This window comes from Macaca thibetana, chromosome 12 (genome assembly GCF_024542745.1).
Source record: "Macaca thibetana thibetana isolate TM-01 chromosome 12, ASM2454274v1, whole genome shotgun sequence".
Taxonomy (NCBI): domain Eukaryota; kingdom Metazoa; phylum Chordata; class Mammalia; order Primates; family Cercopithecidae; genus Macaca; species Macaca thibetana.
Window position 1 is genome coordinate 8,919,078 of NC_065589.1, and position 27,969 is coordinate 8,947,046.

The 27,969-nt window shown below is 39.7% G+C and overlaps 2 protein-coding genes across 3 annotated transcripts in view; both read right to left on the minus strand.

Moving 5' to 3' along the window:
- Positions 1–27,969, minus strand: part of LOC126933130 (UDP-glucuronosyltransferase 1-6) — a 113,874-nt gene that overhangs the window by 76,314 nt on the left and 9,591 nt on the right. Inside the window, exon 1 of one of the 2 annotated variants that reach the window (XM_050752687.1) lies at positions 15,386–16,402. The exons of the other annotated variant lie outside the window; for it this stretch is intronic. Within the exon in view, the coding sequence (XP_050608644.1) occupies positions 15,386–16,246 (861 nt within the window). The 5' untranslated portion in view covers positions 16,247–16,402. Of the gene's footprint in view, positions 1–15,385; positions 16,403–27,969 lie in introns of those variants that run through there. 2 annotated transcript variants of the gene reach the window in all.
- The window catches only part of LOC126933131 (UDP-glucuronosyltransferase 1A8-like), a 61,468-nt gene continuing 51,837 nt past the window's right edge, over positions 18,339–27,969 (minus strand). Inside the window, exon 2 of the mRNA XM_050752689.1 lies at positions 18,339–26,670. Coding sequence (XP_050608646.1) covers positions 26,141–26,670 — 530 coding nt within the window. The 3' untranslated portion in view covers positions 18,339–26,140. The remainder of the gene's footprint in view (positions 26,671–27,969) is intronic.

Here is a 27,969-nt window from a genome sequence, read left to right on the forward strand (position 1 = left end):
TGAAATGACTTGATAAAAGAAAACGCACACACACACACACAAGACGTTTAAATGAAAAATTAATAAGGGAAATGCAAATTCAAATAACCTTCAGTTATTTTTCACCTATTGAATTGCCAAAAACCCAAAACGTCTGAAGATAATAAATGTGGCAAGGATATGAAGGAAAGTGTACACTTATACATTGCTAGGGGAAGAATAAATTGTTAATGCCTAATGACATTTAAAATGTGCACGACACAGTAAGTCCCTTTTCTGGCATCTCCCCTATGGAAACTCCCACACAGGAGCACAATGAGTCATATATTAAGATGTTTATTCTAATTCGTTTGAATAAAAGTAAAAAGCAAGATGCAGAGTTGGGGAAGATATTTGCAATACCTGTAACTGTCAAAGAACTAGTATCAAGAATGCATACATAATTCGAGTAGACAAATAACCCAGTGGGCAATAGACTTGAATGGGCGAAGGAGGAAATCCAAATGACCAGTAAGTATATTTTAAAACCCTCAATATAATCAGTCATGTACATAACTAATGCCTTAGCAATCAGGGAAATGTACAACTACTCTGAAAAATAGTTATATCTTATTAAATTAATGATATGCACATTCTCCAACGCAGCAGCTTCACCCCAGGTATATACTCTAGAAACCTACTCACATGTATTTCAGAATGTAAAAGAATGTTCGTTGTCACATTGGTCACAACAGTGAAAAGCTAGACACAACCCAAAGCCCATCAACAGTAGAATGGATAAATAAAATTGTAGTGTATTCATACAATGGGATATATTCAGTACTGACAATCCACAAACTACAACTTGTAAGAACACGCATCATGAATCTCTCAGACATAAGGTTGAACCAAAAAAAAAAGCAAGACCAAAAAAAAAAAAAAAGAAAATTCTATTTATATTAAGTACCGAAACAGGTAAAATCATCTATATTATTTAGAGATGCAAATTTAGGTGGCAAAATTGTAAAGAAAAGCAAAGAAATAGCCGGGGGAGGGAGAACATCAAAAAGAATAGCTCATGGATGCTGGGCTTAATACCTAGGTGATAGGCTGATCTGTGCAGCAAACCACCATGGCACATGTTTAGCTATGTAACAAACCTGCACATCCTGCATGTGTGCCATGGAATTTAAAATAAATGTTGATGGAAAAAAACGCAAAAGAAATAATCATCACAAAAGTCAGAGAAAGGATGGAAAGGGAATAGAACAGAGGACAGGCACCCAGGATGGATGTCTGGGTGCTGATAAACTGCAGTGACCTCCGGTGTACAAAACCTAATGCAGAGTATTTTTGGGGTCCCTCAGCTGCCGTGCAAAGTGGAGCACACGCAGATGGGACTTTGTCCACCTGAGCAGCTTCCTCTACCTTGGGAGCTGGCTGACATGGATCCTAGGTTCCTGTTGATTCTTACTGCCTATCTGTGAAGATTAAAGTTTCTTTGCCTGACTTGCACAAGCGTTCCATCTCACCAGACTCATACTCTGTCTGGCAGCTAGGATTGTAAAATGCCTCCGACCAGAGCTGGGAAGTGCCAGGTCCAGGAATCTTAGTAGAGACTGCCGAGGTGTTTAGAGTCCTGCCCTGGAATTGGCAACCCAACCCAGGTGCATGGTGCATGGTATTTCTCTCCCAGAGATGGATACCAGTGCACGGCACTCTGCTTCACAGTCACCATCAACCCTGAGATTCCAGAATTCCATGACTTTCCAGTGACAAGGAGGAGTGGTGTGGGGAGTAGAAAACAGACCCACAGGGATGGGGCACAGACACAGTAGAAACACTGATTCCTCTAGTCTTCTTATCACATACTTAGGTCTGCCTCCCATCTCCACTCCTACCCTAAGGTTTGAGAAACACCTAGAAAAAAAGCTATGTTTCTAAGCCACTGTAAAAACCTCAGCAACATGCCAGCCTAGACACCCTCATGTACCCAGCCTATGGTGAAAACTCAGTGGTCATTTGCTCTGACCAAGTCTGTGGCTGAAAGACCACGTGAAGTTTGAGGGTAAATATACTTGGCCTCTGCTTTTATACAATGGCCTAAATTAGAAGAATGTTTTTTCAGGGTCACCAGCTTGAACAGTTCCAGAAGGCACTATCTACATAGTACCTGGCACTGGCCCCACCCCTGAGGTTGTGCAATCCAGCTGCCCTGGTTCTCTCACTCTCCCAACTCCCCATTTGCCCCTGCCAGGGCCAGTTTTGTGGAGGAGCAGCCCGGGCAGACACATCACATTCCACATTTAGAAGGGTCTCATGCTTTGTTTAATACTTTGCTGTCAGTGTCCTGAAATTCTTTTTTTTTTTTTTTTTTGAGACAGTTTAACTCTGTCACCCAGGCTGGCATGCAGTGCCGTGCAGTGGCGTGCAGTGGCGTGATCTTGGCTCACTGCAACCTCTGCCTCCCAGTTCCAAGTGCAAGTGATTCTCACAGCTCAGCCTCCTGAGTAGCTGGAACCACAGCCATGCACCTCCACACCCAGCTAATTTTTTGTCTTTTTAGTAGAGAAGGAGTATCACTGCTTTGGCCAGGGCAGTCTTGAGTTCCTGGCCTCAAGTGATCTGCCTGCCTCAGCTTCCCACTTCAGCTTCAGCCACTGTGCTTGGCCTGAAATTCTTACGAATTTTTGAACAAAGGGCATTTTGCACTAAGACACTCGAAGTATGCAGCTGATCTGTCAGCGACCTACCTGCTCAGGGTATTAAAAGATACCAATAGACCGGTTTGAAACAGTGGTTATGAATATTATCTCACAACTATAATTTGTGAGAAGACCTTCAACTTCCTAGAACTGTGAACTCAGTTTCGTCTTTCTTCAGAGCCTTTCCCAGACCCATAAACCATTTCTGTCTCTTCCCACAAGCAACATCACCAGCTGCTCTTCACAGCTGAAGGTAATCTCCCCACCCTGATTCTTAAAAAGGTATTTATTACCATTAAATTTGCCTCATGTGTGTCTGCTAAAAAATATGTGCAATTTTGAAGGAAAAATTATGAGCCACCTCTGAAGACAAGTCTCTGATGAGTATCATTTTAAAAGCACAAACAAAATAAAAGCAAAACCCCATGTAATAAGACAAAAAATGAGAGAATGTGTTGCTGGAAAACTCAACTTACAAGAAATACTAAAGGAAGTTCTTTATGTTGAAAGCAAGTGACCCCATAGAATAATCTGAATTCATATAGGAAAAAAGCACCGATAATAGTAATCATGTAGTTATAAAAGGCAGTACCAATGCATACTTTCCTTTTATTCTTTTTTTTTTTTTCCAGACGAAGTCTCACTCTTGTTCCCCAGGCTGGAGTGCAATGGCACAATCTTGGCTCACTGAAATCTCCGCTTCCCAGGTTCAAGCAATTCTCCTGCCTCAGCTTCCCGAGTAGCTAGGATTACAGGCACCTGCCACCACACCTGGCTAATTTCTGTATTTTAAGTAGAGATGGGGTTTCACCGTGTTGGCCAGGCTGGTCTTGATCCAGGCTGGTCTCAGGTGATCCACCTGCCTCGGCTTTCCAAAGTGCTGGGATTACAGGCGTGAGCCACCACGCCCGGCCCTATTCTCTTAACTGATTTTAAAAGCAATCCTAAAAAGCAATATACATATATATAATTATGTTGTTGAGACTATAACATATGGAAGTGTAATATATTTGACAATAACAGCACAAGGGAGGCAAAGGTAAACTGGGCTTAGAAATGACACCATAAGGTAACTCAGATCCATAAGAACAAAGGAAGAGAACCCAAAATGATCAATAAAAAGGTTAATATAACAAACTGTATAAATACATACTCGCTCTTCTTTCTTCTCTCTGATTCTTGAAAGCATGTGCATTTATACAAAGTAATATCACCATGTATTGTTTAGTTTGTAACATATATAGATGTACTATGTACAACAATAATATCATAAAAAGGGGAGAAATGAAATAGAGCTATATAGGAATGCCATTTCAGTATTTAACTGGAATTAAGTTGGTATAAATCTGAAGTAGATACTGGTAAGTTAAAATTTATGTGCTAAGCCCTAGAACAACCACTCAGAGCACAACTTTTTTAAATAGCGGAAAGAAAAACATTAAAGGATTTTACATGTTGCACTAGAAAATATTCACTCAATGCAAAAAAAAAAAAAAGCAATAAAGGCGGAACAGAGGAACAAATAAATACATGAGAGATACAGAACATAAAAAGGAAAATGGGGCCAGGCACAGTGGCTCACACCTGCAATCCCAGCACTTTGAAATGCTGAGGCAGGTGGATCACTTGAGGTCAGGAGTTTGAGACCAGACTGGCTAACGTGGCAAAACTCTGTCGCTACAAAAAATACAAAAATTAGCCAGGCATGGTGGCACACACCTGTAGTTCCAGCTGCTCAGGCAGCTGAGGTGGGAGAATCACTTGAACCCAGGAGGTGGAGGTTGCAGTGGGTCAAGATCGCACTACTGCACTCCAGCCTAGGTGACAGAGTGAGATTTTGTCTCAAAATAAAAAATAAAAATAAAAATAAAGAAAGAAAAAAATGATAGTAGACATAAAATCCATCTACATCAATAATAGAATTAAATGTGAATGGATTAAACAACTCAATTACAAGACAGATTGTCAGACTGGATAAAAATAAGGCCTAATAATATCTTGTCTGCAGAAGATACATTTGAGATTTAAAAACAAAAAAAATTATATTTAAAACATAAATTTTACAAAGTAAAATGGTGGAAAAATAATATATCATAAAACAGCAACCAAAAGAAATGCAGATTGGTTATACTAATATCAGATAAAATAGACTATTTTTTAATGACACACTATCATGAAGTAAGATAATATAGACCTTAAAACAAAAAATATTACTAGCAATAAAGAGGGAAATTGTGTAATGATAAGTGTCACTCTACCAGGAAACTAAACTAAACACAACACAAGAAGGCAGAAAATAATAAAGAACAGAGGTGAAATTAATGACAAAGAAATAGAGAAGCAATTGAGAAAAATCAACAAAACCAAAGTTGTTTATTTGAAAATATAGACAAAATGGATAAACCTTCAGTTAGATCAACAAAGAAAAAAGAGAGAAGACTCAAATTGCTAAAAATATGAAATGAAAGAGGGAACATTACTACCAACTTTACAGAAATAAAAAAGTATTATAAGGGAACACTCTGGACCATTTTATGCTAAGCAATTAGATAACTTAGATAAAATGGACAAATTCTTAGAAAGAAATAAACTACTGAAATTGAATCAAAAAGAAATACAAAATCTAAATAAAGCCATAACAGGTAAAAAGATTAAATTAGTAATTTTAAAACCTCCTGCAAGAAAAGTCGAGGCCCAGACAGTTTCACTAGTGAATTATATCAAATACGTAAAAAATGAATACCAATTCTTGACAGACAGTTCCCAAAAAACAGAAAAGGAGGGAACATTCCCCAGCTTATTCTACAAGGCCAGTAATATTCAGATAGCAAACACAGACCAAGGCTTTGCAAGAAAATAAAACTTCTAATATCTCTTACGGATATGATGCAAAAGTCCTCAATAAAATGCTGTCAAACCAAATTCAGTAACATGTAAAAGGATTATACAACACGATCAAGTGGGATTATTCTAGGAATATAAGGTTCGTTTAGCACCTGAAAATCAATTAACACATATCACTAGAATAGAGGACCAAGAAGAAAACCATGTTCATTTCAATAGACACAGAAAAAGCATTTGACAAAACCAAACACCTCAGATATGACAAGAATACTCAGTGAGCTAGGAATAGATGCAAATTTCCTTGATCTGATAATGTGGGGGGCATCTACTCAAAAAATCTCCAGTTAACACCTAATGTGCTAAAAGACTGAATGTTCCCCACCTAAGATCAGGAACAACATAAGAATCTTCTCTTTCCTCTTCTATTCAACACTGTACTAGAGGTTCTAGCCAGGGTAATTAGATAAGCAAAAGAAATAAATGTCATCCTTATTAGAAAGGAAGAAGTAAAGCTATCTTTATTTGTAGATGATATGATCTTGTACATAGAAAATCCTAAGAAATTCATGAAAAAAAAAACTATTAGAACAAATAAACAAGTTCAGAAATGTTAAAATACAAGATCAATATACACAACTCAATTGTATTTCTAGACACTAGAAATGAACAACACAAAATTAGAATTAAGAAAATAATTCTATTTAAAATAGCATCTAAAAAGAATAAAATATTTAGGAATAGATTTAATTTTTTTAAGTGTGGCACTTTACACTGAAAAGTAAAAACTGATGTTGAAGGATATTAAAGAAGACCTAAGTAAAATGAAAGACATCCCACGTTCATGAATCAGAAGATTTAATCTTGTTAAGTTGGCAATACCCACAAATTGATCTATAGATTCAACACAATTTCTATCAAAATCCAGCTGGAATTTTTTGCAGAAATTGACAAACTGGCCCCTAACATTCATATGGAAATTCAAGGTACCCAGTATGGCCAAAACAATCTTAAAAAGGAATAACAAATTTAGAGGATTTGTAATTCCCAATTTCAAACTTACTATAAAGCTACAGTAATCAAGGCTGGGGGCAGTGACGCACACCTGAAATCCCAGCACTTTGGGAGCTCAAGATGGGTGGATCACTTGAGGTCAGGAGTTTGAGACCAGCCTGGCCAATATGGCAAAATCCTGTCTCTACTAAAAAAAAAAAAAAAAAGCTACAGTAATCAAGACACACACTGGAAGTTCCTCAAAAGATTAAGTATACAGTTACCATACAACCCAGCAATTCCACTAAGTATATGCCCAAGAGAACTGAAAACACATACACAAAACTCATACACAAATATGTCCACAGTAGCTTTATTCATAATAGCAAAAAAGTGGAAACCACCCAAATGTCCATCAATTTACAAGTAGACATACGAAGTGTGGTATATGCATAGAACAGAATATTATTTGGCAATATAAAGTTATTCCACAACATGAATGAACCTTGAAACCTTTATGCTAAAGGGAAAAAGCTACTCATGTATTTTGTGAATGGAATCCATAGAAATCCATAGAAATCCATAAGGACAGAAAGTTGATTAATGGCTGCCAGGGGCTGGAAGAAGGAGAGAAAGAAGAGTGAATGATAATAGATATAACGTATCTTTTGGGAGTGACTGAAAATGTTCTAAAGTTGACTATGACAATGGTTGTACAAATCTGTGACTATACTAAAAACCATTAAAATGAGTGAATTGTATGTATGTGAATTGCATCATAATAAAGTTATATTTTCATAACCCCTTATTCTCATTCTCCTAGAGTTATCTAAATTACTAATCAGTCAAGTTTCTCGGCTTTTATGTACTCATGTTGAATGCTTTTTTTAACTGAATCATTCTAGCATTCAGCTACTCTTTAGATAATTATCTGTTAACAGAAACACTGCTGCCAAAATGTTCCACATGCCTGGAAATGCCCCAGCTAATCAGTCATAAAGATAAACACAGCGTTTTGAAAGAGAGGCAGAATTTTAAAGCCATTGTAGACATTGGCCTAAGTCATGTATTTTAAAAAGTGCTTATTAAGAATGACTTGGCATTTTGGGGCCGGGCGCAGTGGCTCACGCCTGTAATCCCAGCACTTTGGGAGGCCGAGGCGGGGGGATCACGAGGTCAGGAGATCGAGACCATCCTGGCTAACACAGTGAAACCCTGTCTTTACTTGAAAACTACAAAAAATTAGCCAGGTGTTGCGGTGCGCACCTGTAGTCCCAGCTACTCAGGAGGCTGAGGCAGGAGAATGGCATGAAACTGGGAGGCAGAGCTTGCAGTGACCTGGGATCATGCCACTGCACTCCAGCCTGGGTGACAGAGTGAGACTCCATCTCAAAAAGAAAAAATAAAAGGAATGACTTGGCATTTGGGGGCTTTTATTCCACTGACTTGCCTAGAATGAACCCACAGCTCAACCAAGAAAGGCTGAGATTTCACCCTGAATGAGCATTCTTTGCAAAGACCCCTATAGGGAGACAAACAGCTCAGAGGGTGGGCACAGGATCCTTGCTGTCCTCCACACCTCCAGGCGGGGGCCCTGCTGCGTAGACACCATTGGATTCACTTGGAATTGATTTAGATCAGAGTTTCTCAATTTCAGCACTCGTGACATTTTGAGCCAGAGTAATTCTTTGTTAGGAGTCGGGGGGTGGGTATTTTTCCACACATTGTACAACTTTCAACAGCATCCCTGGCCTCTACCTACATCCTACTGACTGTTTTGCCTCTCCAGTTGCAACACCAAAAATGTCTTCAGACATATCCGTCCTAGGGGAAAAATTAGTCCTGTTTGAGAACTACCATTTAGATGAACCCAGAGCATGAGAGGAGGAAACTTGGGAACAGAACTAGCCCTCAGGAATTGGGGTCTAGTTTTCTGGGAAAATGCTCCGTATAAAATGCTGCAAGAAAACCACATTCATTGTTTTTATAACCTGTCGGCGAGAAAGTCTCAGCCTGTATTCAGGCCTAGCTAAGCTCTAGGCCTGAGCTTGCATTCTATTCCTTTCCATAGACCGGGCTGGGAAGAGAGGATGTCCCAGAGCCAGAGCTCTGGCCATGACCTGGCTCTATGGTCTGAATGGCCCTGTCCTTCTGTAGGCTTGAACAGTTCTTTGTATTACAAGGAGAACAGACTAGGATTTACCTCTGACCTTCTTTGTTCTAGCGAAAACACTCCAATGACCCTTCTCATAATGAAATGCAAAGTTAAATTCTCTTCTAAAATTGAGATCTTTGAAACCTGGCCATAACAATAGGAAAAGAGGTTATCCCTGGGATGGATGAAACTCAACAAAATAGCAAAAAGGACAGCATAAGAGTGTCCCAGCATCTGGCCTGGATTCAAGTCCCTACAGGAAGAGGAGAAAGGCCTAAAAACAAAGGTTCTTTATTTACTTATTTATTTATTTTATTTTATTTATTTATTTTTTTTCATGCAACAGCATGAGATTCTGGGGAAGAAGTGAGGACCAGAGAGACAGACAGAAAGGTTGCAAGGCACCTGCGAGAATCTGGCATAAGCTGAACTGTCCTGGGGCAGGTCATAAGGTGCACAGGGCTGGAGAGGAGGCCCTGGGCAGGGCTGGGGTAAGTTGTTTCAAGACATCTGGGACTGCCTGGTGGCTCAGCCTCTGATGTTCTCACAGCAGGAATTTCCGCTTCTCTGAGGGCCAGCTTGGACAGAAACCAAGCAGCCCTCTGAGATGGCCATGTCCCTCCCTGGGCAGAGGAGGCAGGTAAAGCTTTGGTCAAAGTTGCAAAGTCACACCAACATGGAAATGAGAGGGAAGTGATCCTGCTTTACTCTTCCACAAGGCGAGGCTGGGAGCCCAGAGGTTACCATGAGAAAGGACATTCTTTCTTTGTGAATCATAGCATTATGTAAAAACTGGTCACCAACCTATGGTTTTCAAGGAGATGGAGACCATCCTGGCTAACACGGTGAAACCCCATCCCTACTAAAAAAATACAAAAAAAATTAGCTGGGTGTGGTGATGGGCGCCTATAGTCCCAGCTACTTGGGAGGCTGAGGCAGGAGAATAGCGTGAACCCGGGAGGCAGAGCTTGCAGTGAGCCGAGATCGCACCACTGCACTCCAGCCTGGGCAACAGAGCAAGACTTCGCCTCAAAAAAAAAAAAAAAAAAAAAAAGGGCTTTGCACAATTTTTTCAGAAATGTATTTGTTTTATAGTTGGGTCAATAGTTATCTATAAAGCATGCTTACTAACCTGATAAGTGAAACTGAATTCCACAGTTTATTAATCTGAATTTCTTGGATTATTTCTGAAATTAAGCATGTTCTTAAAGTTTTCTTGGCCACTTGTGTTCTGTTTACTTTATGTATTGCCTGATTATATGATTTGCCTAACGAAGAGTGCATTTTTAAGCCATAATCAGGGCTTCATTTTCTATAATCTGTGATGTATCTTCTTGTCTTAAATAATTTACTGCGACAAAGTCACATAAAATTAACCATGTTAAAGTGAACAATTTCATGGCATTTAGCACATTCATGTTTTGCAACCGACACCTCTATCTGGTTCCAGACATTTCCATCTGTCCAAAGACACACTTTTTTTCATAGTGTTGAAATGGTTTGACTATTGGACAAAAGAAATTCTATTCTGATCACTTTAATTTAATTCCTAATAATTAAAAGTGCATGTTGATAATTACATATCATAATACAGAATGTTCTCTAGGAGGACATGCTGGGAATACAGTTGAGATACAAACGAGGTCAAGCACCAGATATAGGGTCACAGGGCTCAAAAAGTATATTTACTATAGCTCAGTTTCTCAATATAACTGAGTACAACTTTTTGAAAAAATAAGATGATTGGTACCAAGGTGCAGAAATGATATTTTTTCTCTCTTATGCCAACTATTTCTTTGTAACAAGAATAAATGACTTTCATTTACTTTTTTCCAATACCCCAGACTTCAAGGAGAAGGAATAAATAGCTTTGATTCAACCAATAGTATGAAATCATTAAATAAATGCATAACTTTTGCTTATTAACTTCTTAATTAGATTTTCCTGAAATTAAAAAGGAAATTTAAAAATTACTTGAAACAAATGAAAATGGAAACACAATGTATAAAAATCTATGGGCTACAGCAAAACCAGAACTAAGAAGTTTTTAACAATAAATGCCTACATCCAAAAAGTAGAAAGATTTCGAATAAACAACCTAACAATGTACCTCAAGGAACTAAAAAAGCAAAAATATACCAACTCAAAATTTATCGAAGGAAAGAAATAATAAAGATCAGGGAAGAATCTAATTAAATTGAGACTAAATAAACAATGCAAAAGACCAATGAAACAAAAAGTTTTTTATAAAAAAAAAAGATAAACAAATTTGGCAAAAGTGACAGACTGGATTAAGAAAATGTGGCACATATACACCATGAAATACTATGCAGCCGTAAAAAAGGATGAGTTCATGTCCTTTGTAGGGACATGGATGCAGCTGGAAACCATCATTCTGAGCAAACTATCACAAGAACAGAAAACCAAATACTGCATGTTCTCACTCATAGGTGGGAATTGAACAATGAGATCACTTGGACACAGGAAGGGGAACATCACACATCGGGTCCTATTGTGGGGAGCGGGGAGGGGGGAGGGATAGCATTAGGAGATATACCTAATGTAAATGATGAGTTAATGGGTGCAGCACACCAACATGGCACATGTATACATATGTAACAAACCTGCACGTTGTGCACATGTACCCTAGAACTTAAAGTATAATAAAATAAATAAATAAATAAACCTAAACAAAATTGGCAAACCTTGAACTAGACTAAGAAAAAAAGAAAACACTAAGATAAAATCAGAAATGAAAAAGGAAACATAGCAACTGACCCCACAGAAATACAAAGGATCATTAGAGACTATTGTGAACTACTATGTGCCAACAAATTAGAAAAGCTAGAGGAAATGGATACATTTCTGAACACATACAACCTACCAAGATTGAACAAAGAAGAAATAGAAAACCTCAACAAACCAATATAAGTAATAAGATTGAAGCAGTAATAAAAAGTCTCTCATTCAAAAAAGCCCAAGACCGGATGGATTCACTGCTGAATTCTACCAACCATTTTTCAAAGAACTAATACCAATTCTATTCAAACTATTACAGAAAAATGAAGAGGAGAGAATACTTCCAAACTCATCCTATGAGCCCAGTGTTACCCTGATACCAAAACCAGACAAGGGCACGATAAAAAAAGAAAACTGCAGGCTAATATCTCTGATGAACATAGATGCAAAAATCTCAACAAAATACCAGCAAACCAAATCCAATAACACGTTAAGATAATTAATTATGATCAAGTGGGACTCATCCCAGGATGCAAGGATGATTCAACATATACAACTCAATAAATGTGATACATGTATTGACATATTGATATTAATACACTGACAGAATTAGGACAAAACTCATACGATCATTGTAGATGCTGAAAAAACATTCAACAAAATTCAACATCCCTTTATGATAAACACTCTCAATAAACTGGCTACAGAAGGAACATACCTCAAAACAATAAAGGCCATATATGATAAACCCATAGCTAACATCATACTGAAAAGGGTAAAACTGAAAACTGTTCCTCTAAAATCTGGAATAAGACAAAGATGCTGGCTGTCACCACTGTTATTCTTCATAGTACTGGAAGTCCTATCCAAAGCAATTAAGCAAGACAAAGAAATAAAGGGCATCCAAGTTGGAAAGGAAGAAGTCAAATTATTCTTCTTCTCAGATGACATAATATATTTAGAAAAATTTAAACACTCCACCAAAAAGCTGTTAGAACTGACAAGGAAATTCAGTAAAGTTGCAGGATACAAGATCTACTTACGAAAATCAGTAGCATTTATAAATGCCAACAGAGAAAAAACTGAAAAGGAAATCAACGCCATTTACAAAAGCTACAAAGAATATATAATACCTAGGAACAAATTTAACTAAGGAAGGGAAAAATCTGTACAAGGAAATGAGGACGAAGACCAAATATATATTTCACAATATTACAGTCCTATGTTTTCTTTATCCATTCATTAGTTGATGTGTGCTTAGGTTGACTCCATATTTTGGCTATTGTGAATAGTGCTATAATAAACATGGGAGTGCAGATATCTCTTCAACATATTTTTTTATTTTGGATATACACCCAGCAATGGGATATATTGGGGCAGTTCTAGTTCTGTTTTTTGTTTTGTTTTGTTTTTGTTTTTTAGAATCTCCATACTGTTCTTCATAGTGGCTGTACTAATTTATATTCTTCAAATGTAAATTAGGGACTGAGCCCTATCTCTGTGGGACCTGATGCTATCTTCAGGTGGACACTGTCAGAACTGAATTAGAGGACACCCAGCTGGTATCTGGCAGAATTGCCTGCTTGCTTGGTGTATGGAGGAAAAAAAAAAAAAAAAAAACCCACACATTGGTTCACAGAAGTCTTCTGTGTTGTTTGTTGTTGAGTGAGAAAACAGGAAAAACCCTTTGAGTTTTTTGTTGGTTTTGTTTTCCACTCACAGACAGTACATATGCACAATGGAAAATTATTCAGCCATAACAAAGAATGAAGACCTATCATGTGCAGCAACATGAATGTAACTGGAAGTCATTGTGTTAAGTGAAATAATCCAGGCACAGAAAGACAAATACCACATGTTCTCATTTATATATGGGAGCTAAAAAAGTGGATCTCATGGAGGTAGAGAGTTCACTGGTAATTACCAGAAAGTGGAAAGGGTAAGTAGGAAAGTAGGGGGGAAAATGGTTGGTTAAAATTTAAAAAAGAAAAAGAAAAAAGAAATAAGATAAAGTAAAATTTGTAATACTCCAAAAACTTTGACAGAAAAGAGAAAAACATCTAAAGGGCCAATAAAGAACACTGATCAAAAAAAAAAAAAAAGAAGAAGAAAAAGAAGAATGCCGGGCACAGTAGCTCACGCCTGTAATCCCAGCACTTTGGGAGGCTGAGGCAGGTGGATCACGAGGTCAAGAGATCGAGACCATCCTGGCCAACATGGTGAAACCCCATCTGTACTAAAATACAAAAATTAGCTGGGCGCGGTGGCACATGCCTATAGTCCCAACTACTCAGGAGGCTGAGGCAGGAGAATCGCTTGAACCGGGGAGGTGGAGCTTGCAGTGAGCCGAGATCGCACCACTGCACTCCAGCCTGGGTGACAGAGTGAGACTCTGTCTCAAAAGAAAAGAAAAGAAAAGAAGAAAAAGGGTTGGTTAATGGGCACAAAAATACCCTTAGATAGAATAAGTCCAAAGTGTGACAGCACAGTAGGGTGACTACAATTAACAAGAATGTATTCTGCAGTTCAAAATAGCTAGAAATGAAGAATGGGAATGTTCCCAACATAAGGAAGGAATAAATGTTCAAGGTGATGGATATCTTAATTACCCTGATTTGATCATTGCACATTGTATACATGTATCAAAATATCACATGAACCCTCAAAATGTGTACAACTATATTATGTCCCGATAAAAAGATTCCTGACATTCTAAGTTTTTATTTCATGCCCCAGACTCCCTGGAACCAGTTCAGTTATCCCCATCTCCTCACCCTTGCCTTTTCACAGTGGCTACTGCCAACTGTTCAATTTGTTAACAGAGAAATCAGCAGGTGTAAAGAAGGGAGGCAAGGGTCTTTGGGACCTGTTTGAGGCTTTCTCTCTGATAAAAAGAGGAACTGGAAAAGAAAATCGGGCATAAAAGATAGAGGGAGTTGCCTGAAGCCTTTCAAATGTGTAAATATTTACATTAAAATTTAAAACTCACAGATTTTTATTTTCCAAAGTAACTCTGGGCCCTTTTCCTACATGTCAGGAGGCCATCCGTAAACACTTGCCTTAGGTCAGAGGCCATCCCCCTTTTGCTGAAAAGGCCAGAGAGTAAATGGGTAGACTTTGCAGACCAAATACGTCCATGGCACATATTCTTCATTGTTAAATTGTTTTAAAACTATAAAAACCATTCTTAGCTCTGGGCCATATAAAAACAGGTCTCGGCCAGACGCTGTGGCTCACGCCTGTAATCCCAACACTTTGGGAGGCCGAGGTAGGCGGATCACGAGGTCAGGATATCGAGACCATCCTGGCTAACATGGTGAAACCCTGTCTCTACTAAAAACACAAAAAATTAGCCAGACAAGGTGGCGGGCACCTGTAGTCCCAGCTACTCAGGAGGCTGAGGCAGGAGAATGGCGTGAACCCAGGGGCGGAGCCTACAGTGAGCCGAGATTGCGCCACTGCACTCCAGCCTGGGCGGAGCAAGCCTCCGTCTCAGAAACAAACAAACAAACAGGTCTCAACATAAAAGGAAACAAAAAACAAACAAACAAACAAACAAAAAACAGGCCTTTGGGGAGACTAGGCTCACAGGCTGTAGTTTGCTGGTCCTTGGCTTAAGGTCCAGAGACAAAGCATGCGACAGAGTTGGGAAAATTGATTTTAACCTGGACCTGTTCCGTTAGTCAAGCCTTCACCTCTGTTTGAACTGGGACATTTCTAAGGCTCATTCAATGATTATGTGACTGTCCCCAGATTACCTAACTAAGCAAATCTACTATTGCCAAGCATGAGCCCTGTCTTCATCCAAATGCCTATGTACCACTTCAGCCTCAGGTCTCCTATGTGTCCCTGCTGCTCCAAGCTGGGTATCACTTTCCCACCACAGTTTCTCCAGGAAATCCTCCAAGGGACAGTTGGCTCAAGGATCCAAATGAGTGAGGGAGAACAGAGCCTGGAAGAAACAAAGCAGCCCAAAAGAAATAAACCCACCAACCTCAGACAGGTCTTTCCTCTTCTTACAGTTGGTACCTCCAATGAAGACCATGTTGGGCATGACTGGCCTAGGATACTCAAGTACAAAGTCATATCTTAACAGCCAAACAGAGACCTTCTGATATAAGGTGATTACATCCACATCTCTCTTGAGGACAGCTGATGCGAGTTCGTCGTACTTTGAAAACAGACAATAAAATAGATAGGGCTCCAACAAATTAACGAGGAAGTTGGCCACTCGTTGGGGAAAAGTCATGTGGTCTGAAAACTTTGTGTAGCACCTGGGAATATAGGACACAGGGTTTGGGCTTCTGCTGAATGTATGCTCCAGGGAACACGGAAAACCCCTGAAGAGGTACACGGAGGGTAGGCCCAAATACTCAGCCAGGATCACCCCACAGGGTAAGGCTGGGTCTGTGAAAAGAGCATCGAACTTGCTCTCCTTGAGGAAGTTCAGGGTGTCCACATCCTGCAGGAGGCTCTGGCAGTTGATGAAGTACATGCCAATAACGACCATGTTATTCCTGTACTCTGTCTGAGGAGCAGTCAGGAATGATCGCTCAGCAAAGTGATTGTTTCCAAACAATTGGTAACGGTTCTTCATCTCTTCTTGGTCATACGGCACTGGATAGATTTTTCTTGTGTAGTATTTGGATTCTTTCAAAAGCAAATTAACTTCAGGCACCACCACTACAATGTCATGCCCCCGGTCACTGAGAACTTCAACTATATCCTTCATACTAAGCCAGTGGCTTCCATCCTGAGGGATCACCAGCAGCTTGTCACCTACAACCATGCCCCAAAGTGCTAAGAAGAAAACCTCTGCGGAAATTCTCTGAAATGCACGAAGCAGGCAGGCCATCCTGGAACCAGTTAAAGTAACAACAGTAATGAAGAGTTTTCACACTCCAAATCACAGGGCTCCTAGCTATTTTCCCTAAACTAACCACTGCTTTTCATAGGCCCTGTCTACCTCTCCCTTGCTCTGAATTTTGCCCTTTAATATGTAAGAACCCAAATTAATATTTAACCATTTTAAGCACACAGTGAATATGGATCAACTACACCCTATGTCAACTTTCACCTGAACTTCCAGGATTTTCTCTTCATCTCCACCAGTCTGCCTCTCCCTCTCAGAAAAGTTATAGCAACACGTTGAAGACAACTTGGAGAGACCCCTGGAGACCCCCTGCCAATTCTCTATCCCGAACTTGCTGGATTCCTCATCATTGACGTTGTCTGTTATGTCCATGATGTGTGGGGATTTTATTTCACATGGACCTATTCTCTAACACCAGCTGGGTATCCTACAATTCAATTCCATTCTGAATTGAATTCAGAGTTAGCATGGACCCCACAGGTTAAGGGCTCAGTCCTACAAGACTGCCTCCACTTCAGACACCAATTGCAAATAGTACGTTCCCAGGTTACCCACAACTTCTGTCTGACTTGGCAAAAATCAGAGGTTCACACACCCTCTTTCTTGGAGTCAATCATTTGCTAGAATGACTCACAGAACTGAAGAAAACAGTTTAGTTACTAGGTTTGGTTTATCACAAAGGATATTGCAAACAACACAGATGAATAGCCAGAGGAAAAAGTACAAAGAACAAGATATGGGGGTAAGGCCATGGAGCCCCATCTGCCATCTCTGGGTACCCCACCCTCCACACCTTCAGCAACCTGAAAGCTCTCTGAACCCCGCCTTTTTGAGTTTTTATGTAGGCTTCCTTACATAGTAGGCATGATTGATTAGATTGTTGCCCACTGGTGATCAAATCAATCTTCAATCACTCTCTCCTTTCTTCCCTCTAATTGCAAGGGTTTGGTTCCCTGGCAACCAGCCCTCATCCTTAGAGACTTTACATGTCCTTTACATAAACTTAAATGTGATGGAAACAGATCTGTTTTGAAAAACAAAGATTCTCTGTTCACCTTTATCGCTCCCACCACTTACGGTTTCAGGACCTCTGGCCAGGAAACAAAGACAAACATATATATTTCTTATTATACATCACAATATAACAACATTCAAACTGTTACTTGCCTTTAGGAAATTAAGATTTGAGAAGTGTAACTCTAGCCAGTACGTGGTGAGGTACTAGAGCTGCAGTCAGAAAGCCTGGTATTTGCTTCCGGCCCAGCCACCCATCAGCCAGGGGAGTGACTCCTCTCCTGAGCTTCAGGTTTCTCAACTGAGGCCCAGAAAGGGAGGGTCACACTGGCCTTGCCTGCTAATCACACTGCTGAGGGTGGTCCCAGAGCAAGACCTGTGTAGAAACTAGGCTGTCGCAGTGAGAGGTGGTGCCTAGCATTACTAGAACAGACTCGCCCAGAGCTAGTCACGCACACCTGGTTGGCATGCAACATCCTGTTCTCACCTACAAGTTTGGCATTGGAGGTGTTCTGGGGCCCAGGAAGGGACAAGCCTGAGCAACATGATTAGAGGGGCCACTCCAAGGACAGGGCTGGCTCCCACAGGGAACATAACCAGGATGCAAATTCATCGTTCAAGGCATGCGAAGACTCAGGTCAGTCCAAGCTAGGAGCAGTCTCCCAAGAGGATTGCCAGCTTACAATGATCAAAGTCATGGGGGTGGCAGCATCTTGCTTTGAGTTCATCTAGATAGCAAAAAGACTCCAGGAAGGTTGCAAAGGGAACAGAGCTCAGGTCCACCTTCTTGAGCAGTCAGACATTAGGCAGGTTTCCTTCAAAGAACAGTTCATCTAGAGGACGAATGGCTTAAGCAAGCATGTAGGAATAGCAGGATCAAGAGATGCTACAAACTTCACATTCTTTATACTAGACCTCCACTGTGCTGTGGACATTGGTCTGGGCCCTTCCAAGCAAAGCCTTGCTCTGAAAATCCTATGGCTCATCTGTGGGTCCTGTTCTTAGTTCCAGAAGTCCCTACAGAACATGAGTTGGAGGAAGGAGCTGAAGAAAAGAAACTAACATCACTATGCATATCATCCCTTGAATTCCTAACACCTTCTTGCAAATAAAGAAGGTATTAGAAAACATTTTTCTTACTCCTGTGAGCTTTGACTATACTAAGAATGGCGTGTGTGTGTGTGTGTCTGCACTGGAGACTAGCCAGAGGAATCTGGCATGTCTGTTAGTCATAATGATGATCCCTAAAGAGTAGCTCCACTGGAGACCCAGGCCTGCCCTGGTTGGTGCTGTGGGAGTCAAGGTGTCCTCAGGCATCTCCTGAGTATCACACAAAGGCCGATTTTTTTTTTTTCTCAGGGATTGCTGCCGACTGAATGACTCAGGCTTGGGACATATTCCAGTGGCATGAAAGAAGTAAATCCTAAGACAAAAACAAATCTCTGTGGGCAAGAGCAGATTTCCCAAAAGTAAATGGAGGATACCTGGCATTTTGAAAAGAGGAGAGACCCAAAGATGTGCATGAAGGTAATTTCATGTTGGGAATAGGAAGGTCTGGAAAGGTGGACCCTATGGAGAGGTTTACTTCTAAGGTGCTCACTCTTTCAGACCCTTCTATGACCTATGACCCATAAGTAATGGAGCCAGGACCTACCTGCAAGATTTCAAAGGACCTGCAAACTGTTTGAGACTTAAAAAAAGAAATTTGCTGAATCTAGAATTCTAAAATGGCAAAATTGAATTTATGAATATTTTATGAAATGGCTATAAAAACGTAACTACATGTCAGTGAATCCACTACAGATTAGCTCACCAAGTTACACAGACATATGTGACATGGGATGCGGGAGCAATTTAATCTATTTGATAGGCTGTGGGGTGGGGCTGCAGAAGTCAGAATGCTCTGTGCCCAGATCTTGAGGGAAGTCCAAAAGGGTGAGATGAAGCAGGAATCCCTTTTAGGGGCCTGTGGGCTCCTCCAAACATGGAAATAAAGGATATTCTTGGGTTCTTTCAAAGGAAATTCCAGGCACCTACCTGACCCTGAGAAATAAATAAGGCACTTGATAAGCAAGAAGGTAATAGTAGCCTAAAACAATAGCCAAGGATGTTAGAGTCCAGAGATGCTTGATTCCCTATAGAAACTAAAGATTACATCTTAACATATGTCCCTGAGTTGTTTTTCGGAAACCTGGACTTCCACCAAATGGATCCATTGGCAGGCAGACCTCAGATAAAGGGAACCGAGAACTGAACTCTGACAGCCATTGTTTGTTCCTGGAGGAAGTCACACTCATGAGCAAGAGCTAACATTCTTTTCTGCGAACCCCAAATTTTAAATGAAGCTTCTCTTCCTTAGCTAATTGCAAATCAGAAAATCTTTGAATTCACCTACGACCTGCAAGCCTTCATTTCTCATGACCAAACCGATGTGTAACCTCTGTGTATTGATTTGCGATGATTTTGAGATTTCTTCTTGTAACTTCTGTTTTCCTAAAATGTGTCCTTGCCCTTAAAAACCCTTACTTGCAAGCCATCAGAGAAGTCGGGTCTTAAGTATAAGCCTCCCAATACTCCTTGCTTGGTGCCCTGCCCATAAACGCCTTCCTTTCTCCCACTGCAAATCTCAGTGTGGATGTTTGGCCTTACTGCACTGGGTGAGTGAACCCCAGTTCAGTTTAGTGTGATAACAACAGTCAAGTCTGAATCACCCACGGACAGGATAGGGAAGTGCAGGTAAGTATGGCTTGCCCAGCCAGACAGCTCCAGGGGCACCTGTCCTAGTAGAAGATAAGGTGTTTATAACTTCCTTCAGGGGCTTGTAACAATGTGGGTTGTGGTCCCAGGAGCAGTGGGGAGGGGCACAGGTCACTAAGTAAGCCATGACAAAGGGATTATTCAGAAGAGACATAAAGTAGGATTTCTACTTGCCCATGTTTGTGAAGTAAAGAGACCCTGGAACACAGGGATGAAGGGAAAGAACACACTGTGATTCCAAACATTTGGCTTCACGCTGCACCTGCCATCTTCCCTGCTTGGCACACTGTCGCCCCAACTTCTCCCAAGATTGCCACTCCTCATCCTGCAAGGTCCCCTATGATCAGCTCTCTTTGCATCCTTTACTTTTCTTTCAAAGTATGTTTCACGGTTTGTAACTAATCAATGCCTTCCTCTCCACAGATGTTTGTTCAATGGACATCTAATATTAAATTTTTTAGAAAAAAATTTATTTTTTTCTAAAATAATAATGTTATTTTGTAACACCAACAAAAACAAAACTAACTCATGTTTGCTGAGGGATTCGAGACCATGTGATGTCCTAAGTCAAACCCACTCTAGGCACAGTTCACTCCATGTGACATTCCCAAAAGGCCAGAGATAGGACATTTCCCAAAATGTTTTCTGTCAACACAGGGAGGCAGTCAGGAATAGAGGTTAGGCACATGGGCTCAAAAATTAGAACATCAGGGTCTATTGTATACAAATGTTCACAGTAACATTATTTTTCATGGTTGAAAAGGGGAAACAACCCAAATGTCCACCAACTGATGAATGGATAAAAAAAAAGTGGTAAATCCATATAATGGAATATTCAGCCATGAAGAGGAATGAAATACTGATTCATGCTACAACATGGATAAGCCATGAAACTAAGTGAAAGAAGCCAGTCATAAAGGCTTCTATTTCCATGAAATGCCCAGAATAGGCAAATCTATACAGACAGAAAGTAAATTAATGCTGAGGGGTAGGAGAAGGGGGACAAATAAAGAGTGACTGCCAGTGGGCATGGGGTTTCTTTTTGGAGTGAGGAAAATGATCTGGAATTAGATATTGGTGATGGCTGATTATATCTGGGAACACATGGAAAACCACTGAATTTTATGATACATGAATTACATATCAATTTTTAAATTTAATTAATTAATTAATTAATTTATTTAATTTGAGACAAGGTCTTAGTCTATCATCCAGGCTGGAATGGAGTGGAATAATCATGGCTCACTGCAGCCTTGACCTCCTGGGCACAGGCGATCCTCCCACCTCAGCCTCCTGAGTAGCTGGGACCACAGTCATGTGCCACCATGCCCAGCTAACTTTAAAAAAAAAATTTGTAGAGACAGTGTCTCCCTGTGTTGTCCAGGCTGGTCTCAAACTCCTGGGCTTAAGTGATCTTCCTGCCTTGGCCTCCTAAAGTGCTGTGATTACATGTGTGAGCCACCACACTCAGGTTTTTTAACTTTTTTTTTTTTTTTTACAAAGAATGTATGGATTTGAATCCTGGCTCCCCTACTTACTTGAGCAATAACCTTGGGCAAGTCACTCAACCCCTCTGTGCCTCAGTTTCATCATCTGCAAAATAGGTCAGCCAATAATGCCAGCTTCCATGTAAGTACTCAGGGTAGCACCTGGTACCTGGTGAGCCTCCAATATATGTTAGCTTTTATTATATTTAATTTGCAAATTCTTCCTAAGGAGACAGTCCACCATCTGAAGTTTAAATCATTCAAGGGAAACTTGCATCAAGAAGACAATATTGATATCTCACCATGTTGTTTTGAAGAGAGTCTGAATGCCTGGTTAAGATCATTAATCTTGTGGAGGCTGGAAATAATTGTGCTGGAAAACGCATATCACCCACACAATTACGGGTATTGTTGATTCACTGCCACATGCCAGGCATCTGCATGCATTATCATATTTAATCTAGATAACACTGAGTTTTTACCCAAGTTTACACAAGTGTCACAACTGAAGTACTTATGAAATCAGGCTTGGATGACTCCAGGGTCCATGTGCTCAAACACTACATTGAACCACCTCCTAAAGTCCTCTAGCGTCGAAACCAAGACTTGGGGTACAACTTCCCTGCCTTGCTAATTAATCACTGACAGCTTCCCCGCATGAGTCAGCCCGTGGGATGCCCCTTCTTGTTGACCCCTCTGGGGCAGGAATCACACAGAAAAGGTGACAGAAACGAAAGACATAGGTGGGGAAGGAGATAGAAAAGAGGAATAAAATAGGGAGGGAAAAGTAACAGGTGGAAAGAGGAGAGTTGGAGTGTTGCATAAAATAAAGCCAGTGAGGCTAAGGAAGGCGAGATCATGGGTGACCTTCATAGCCAGTGGGAGGGTGCAGGCCAGAGGGCACCACCAGAATATGTTGAGTGGGCCAAAAGAGGTAGTGTATCATGTTTGATATCACATTATCAACACAGATTGAAGGAGAGAGAGAGACAGTCAAGGAAAGCAGCAGTAATCCACACTTGACTTCTGACACCAGGGATTTCAGAAAGCCACAGAAAGCTTAGGTTCTAACGCAGGTGGAGGCTCCACCTGGGCTCACCTGTTCAGAAAGTTTCATAGGGAAGGAAAACACAGGATGTGTCATGGGAGAGCCTCCATGTCAAGCATGTGCGTGTTAATCTGCACACTTTAATAAGGGTGCCCACACGAGTTGTCTTTTCATTCTCTTGATAAAGTGTCCTCTGATATACAAAAGTTTTTGTATAAAAACATTATGATAAAGATTTATCTCTTCTTTTTCTTGTTTTAATTTCTTGTACTTTTGGTACAAGAAAAAAACATCTCAGAAACCATTTCCAAATTCAAGGTCATGAATATTTTCCCCAATGTTTTCTTCTAAGAGTTTTACAGTTTTAGATTTTCTATTTAGGTCTTTGGTCCATTTCAAGTTAATTTTTGTATATGATACAAGGTAAGGGTGCAACTTCATTCTCTTGCACTTGGATATGCAGTTGTCTTAGAGCCCTCTGTTGAAGACACTATTCTTTGCCATTTCAATGGTCTTGGCACCATGGTAAAAATCAAGGCAAAGAATGTATGGGATTATTTCTGGATTGTAAATTCTATTCCATTGATCTACATGTAAAAGATTTTTTAAGACAATCAGGATAAATTTAATTATGGATTGAAAATGAGATAATATTAAAGAATTATTGATTGTCTTAGGAACTGTGGCTGTGAAACAAATTTTCCTTATTTTTTATATTTAATGAAGTATTTCATGATGAGACAACATGCCAAGATTTTCTTTTAAAAGAAAAGTCAAAATTTTTCTTTAAAATGAAAGAAAAAATGAAGAAAGATGAAGCAGTACAGAAAGATATTGAAAATTATTTAACCTAAGAATGGCTACATGGGTATACATTATGCTACAGCCTCTCCTCGGTATATGTTTGAAAACTTTGATAATAAAAAGTTGAAATAAATAATCTTGGAGGGAGGCCTTGGGCTTGCCCACTAACAGGTAAATTTGAATTTAGATCAAAAACAGAATGCGAGAGCAATGGGGAAAGCACAGATCTTTTCTTGCTGTAACCACATCCCAGCCCCAGTTCTCCAGAGCTGCACTGGCCCTAGATGGTGTTGACTGAGCCCAAATTCTTTATAACTGGATTCAACCATCAATTCTGCTGTAATTCACCAAAAAGTCAAGAAAAGTGGAAGTGATTTTCTTTTTTTCTCATTAAAACCATTTTAAGTCCGGGTGTGGTGGCTCATGCCTGTAATCTCAACACTTTGAAAGGCCGAGGCAGGTGGATCACTTGAGGTCAGGAGTCAGAGACCAGCCTGGCCAATATGGTGAAACACTGTCTGTACTAAAAATACAAAACAAAACTGTTTTAATGTTCTCCTGAATGATGATCTACCATCTTTGTTAAAGTATTTAATTACATCCCTGGGTGTAATTCCCCTGGAGAGACTCAATAAGATTTTGTTATAGGAAACCTTTCAGACAAAAAATCTCCTGTGTAGAGCTTAAGACATTGCACACAAACACACCTGCACATACAGACACATTCGTGCACAAACACCACATACACACACACACACTTTATCATCAAGCAATGCTTTCTTTTCATCAGACAGATGAAATGCAGACTATGAATCCTGTTGGCCAACAAGGTACAAAAAACTGTATACTTTTCCAAGACACACACTGCCCATACGAAACAAGAAAGGAACACTATGCAGTGCTCATAAATCTTTCTATGACAATTTACTTCTGTGGTTGAGCCATATCCAAGGTTCTTCGCCAAAGGGCACTCTTTATGATCGAATTCTTCTTTGATAATTATATTTATTTTATATTTATAAATATATACATTAATATATAACCTTCCACATCTATAAATCCTATCTCATATATATATATATTCTGTAAAGGTATATAAATGCATATATTTTATACACCATTGAAGATATACGAATAAGCAAAATATGTAAAACTATATATGGTTCACTGTTTCATATTTTATAAATCTCTCTATCATATACCATTATAGATGGTATAGAATCATATACAGATTTCTATATCTCTAAAGCCCTTTGGGTGACCCTTTGAGCCACAACAAATTCAGCATAGGTTCAGAAAGTGGCAGGCCACACGCTTGGCTAGAGGCCATGAGGCTGCAGTCAATACCTGAGTGGTGGCTGGTACTGTAATTGATGGAGGGTAAACTGGGGAGAGACACTTCGATAAGTCTATCTCTTAGCGTCCTACAACTTGCATCTCCTTGCCTGGTCTTGCCAAGAGCTGAAAGTCATGTTTCATTTGAAAGGCCTATAGCTGTAGTCTCCCTGCTTTTTAGAAAGAGCGTGGTTGCATTTTCCCATGAGTTGGTTGAACAGTCACTCTTTCACCGAACATCTGCCAATGTGTGAGAGAATATGACTGTGTTACCAAGTCTACTGAACCTTGTAAGAAGCCAGAACAATAGATAAAAATGTATACTCCATCCCTAATAAAATAATATACTTAGATGAGACACCAGATGTTTCACCTGGATTTGGCAACTATGCATTTGCCAAGAATCTTACTCTTATGTTTGTCAAGACTTTTTCAATTGCAAGTGACCGAATCCTAATTTAAACTGGCTAGACCAACAACATTATTCAATAATGTTTTGGAACTATATGCTCCACCAAAATAAGAAGTATAAATAACAGGGGAGGGAATAATTTGCAGATGATATTGCACACTTAATACACCTTACATACTAATACAAGAGGTTAGTAATATGACTACATACAAGATAAATGTGTACAACTCAAAGCAGTACATTAATTATGCATAATTAATTCAAAAGAGAATGGGAAAATTTTGAAACCATTTTGAAATAATGGTTTCAAAAACAATGAAATGCAGGGGAATAAAGGTTAATAAGAAAGATAAAATACTTCTATAAAGTGCAAAATTTTATTTATGGACATAAAACAAAATCAGAATAAATAATGAGGGATTCATATTCTTGAATAGGAAGATGTAATAGCAAAAGGATGCCAATCTTATTTAATGAAAACCAAGCAACCATACTCATAGGATGATACCCTACTGAGATAAAAGCAAAAATATGGAAATATATACAAAGAAAGTATATAAGAATGTTTATTATTGTTCATAAACCCCAAAAGGGGAAAACACTTAAATTTCTATCAATATTAATCGGCTGGAAAACTACATTGCATCCAAAGTAAAGACTATTATGCAATTATTAAAAGAACATATCAAATCTGTATGCATTGACCTGTAAAGATATCTTTAACTTATTGACAAGAGAAAAATCTAACATAAAAAAAATCATAGCCAGCATGATATTAGATTTTATATTAATAAAATAGAAGTGAGAATTTACCCTAAATATGTGCATATACATAGTATAATTTCAAAAAAAATTGAAAAGAATTCACACAAAACTGCTAAGAGTATTTTCCTCTGGGGTAGTATAGAATTAGCAAAAAAAAAAAAAAAAAAAAAAAAAAGGAAGTCTCATTTCTTACTGTGGTTTTTGGTATGTTTCCAAAAATAGCATTTAGATTGCAGCCTAGATATGATCTACAATTATATCAATTGTATACACTTACATATCAACAAGAGCTGCTTTATACAATTTGCTACCCAACAATTAAGTGAATTGGTACAAAAGAATTCCTTAAACCAGAAAGAAATTCCAAATGGGACAAATGTAAATGATAGATTATAGTTCAGTAAGAAATCTTCTTTTAATGTCCAAAGGCAGATTATTCTTAATGTGCTAAAGGAGAGAGGACTTACCATAGGCACTGGCTTTCCCTGATAGCAGTTGATACCACCAATGAAGACCATGTTGGGCATCACGGGTTTGGGATAGTCCAAAACAAAGTCCGTTCGCAACAACCAAATTGATGTGTGGCTGTAGAGATCATATGCCGTGACAGATGTTTGGAGGATTTCAGAGGCTATTTCTAAGACATTTTTTAAAAAATAGGGGCAAAACAAATGTTCCTCCAAGTGTGTGATGTGGTTCCATACTCTCTCCTTGAAAGTCATGGCATCTGAGAACCCTAAGAGACCTCTGGGGATGTAGGAAAGAGGAGCAGGGCACTGTGCACCTACTTCAAGATAGTGGCAAAATGTTCCCCTGGCGAAGACCACAGAGGGGAGGGAGAAATATTTGGCAAGAATTAAGCCACAGCCATCAAAAGGATCCAGAAACACTGCATCAAAAGAACTCTCCTTTAAGTATTCTACTAATTTTTTGTCCTTAAACAAACTCCTGCAATTTGAAAAAAATAAGTCAAAAATACCATTGGACGAACTTGTTAATAGAGAAAATGCACTTTGCAGTCGTGCTGTCCAGTGAGCACTGGCCAAAACCATGAACTCCCGGTCCTGATCCTCCAGAGTGTATGAGGTAGAATAAGTCTTCACTGTGCAATTCAGTGATCTTCCCAGTTGCCAACTCACCTCTGGCATGACTACCACCACCTCATGCCCCCTGAGGATAAGCTTCTCCACCACTGACCGCATGGTGAACCAGTGGCTCCCATCCATGGGCACTACCAGCAGCTTCCCTGCCTCGGCAAAGCCACAGGTCAGCAGTAGACACACAGATAGGGGAAGAAGGCCAGTCCACCCTGCACAAGCCATCAGAGAACTTCAGCTCAGAGCCAGCAGCTGGGATTCTAAGCTCCTATAATATAGTAGGTGAAAGAAGTACAGATAGAACCTGCCCTCAAAAGAAGGCGTGTACTCATCCATCCATTAAAAAAAAAAAAAATGCACATTCACTGCCAGTGATTTACTCATAATAACACATGAGTAGCCTTTGCTGAGATACCTACTTGCATGTTTTCAAGAAAGGTGTAACTCATCATCTTTGCCTTGAGGACAGATCATGCCCTGTGCTGCAATATGAGTTTATAAACAAAATTATTAAGCAATGCTTTTGGTCTTGATGACATTGAAAGATGAAAAGGAAAGTAAATTTAAATGAAGCTAATAATTTTGGAATTTGTCACAAAGAAAAATTTGCTATTTTTTTTTTCTTTGTTTGAGATGGAGTCTCACTCTGTCATCCAGGCTGGAGTGCAGTGGTGCGATCTAGGCTCACTGCAACCTCCGCCTTCTGGGTTCAAACGATTCTCCTGCCTCAGCCTCAGTAGCTGGGATTACAGGCACACGCTGCCATGTCCAACTAATATGTTGTATTTTAGTGCAGACGGGGTTTCATCATGCTGCCCAGGCTGGTCTTGAACTCCTGAGCTCAGGCAATCTGCCTGCCTCGGCCTCCCAAAGTACTGGGATTACAAGCGTAAGCCACTGTGCCTGGCCAAAGTTTACAGACAATTTTTATTTTGTCCTCTGCCCAGAAAGAAATTGGCATCTCATGTTTGACGGAAAGAGAGCAA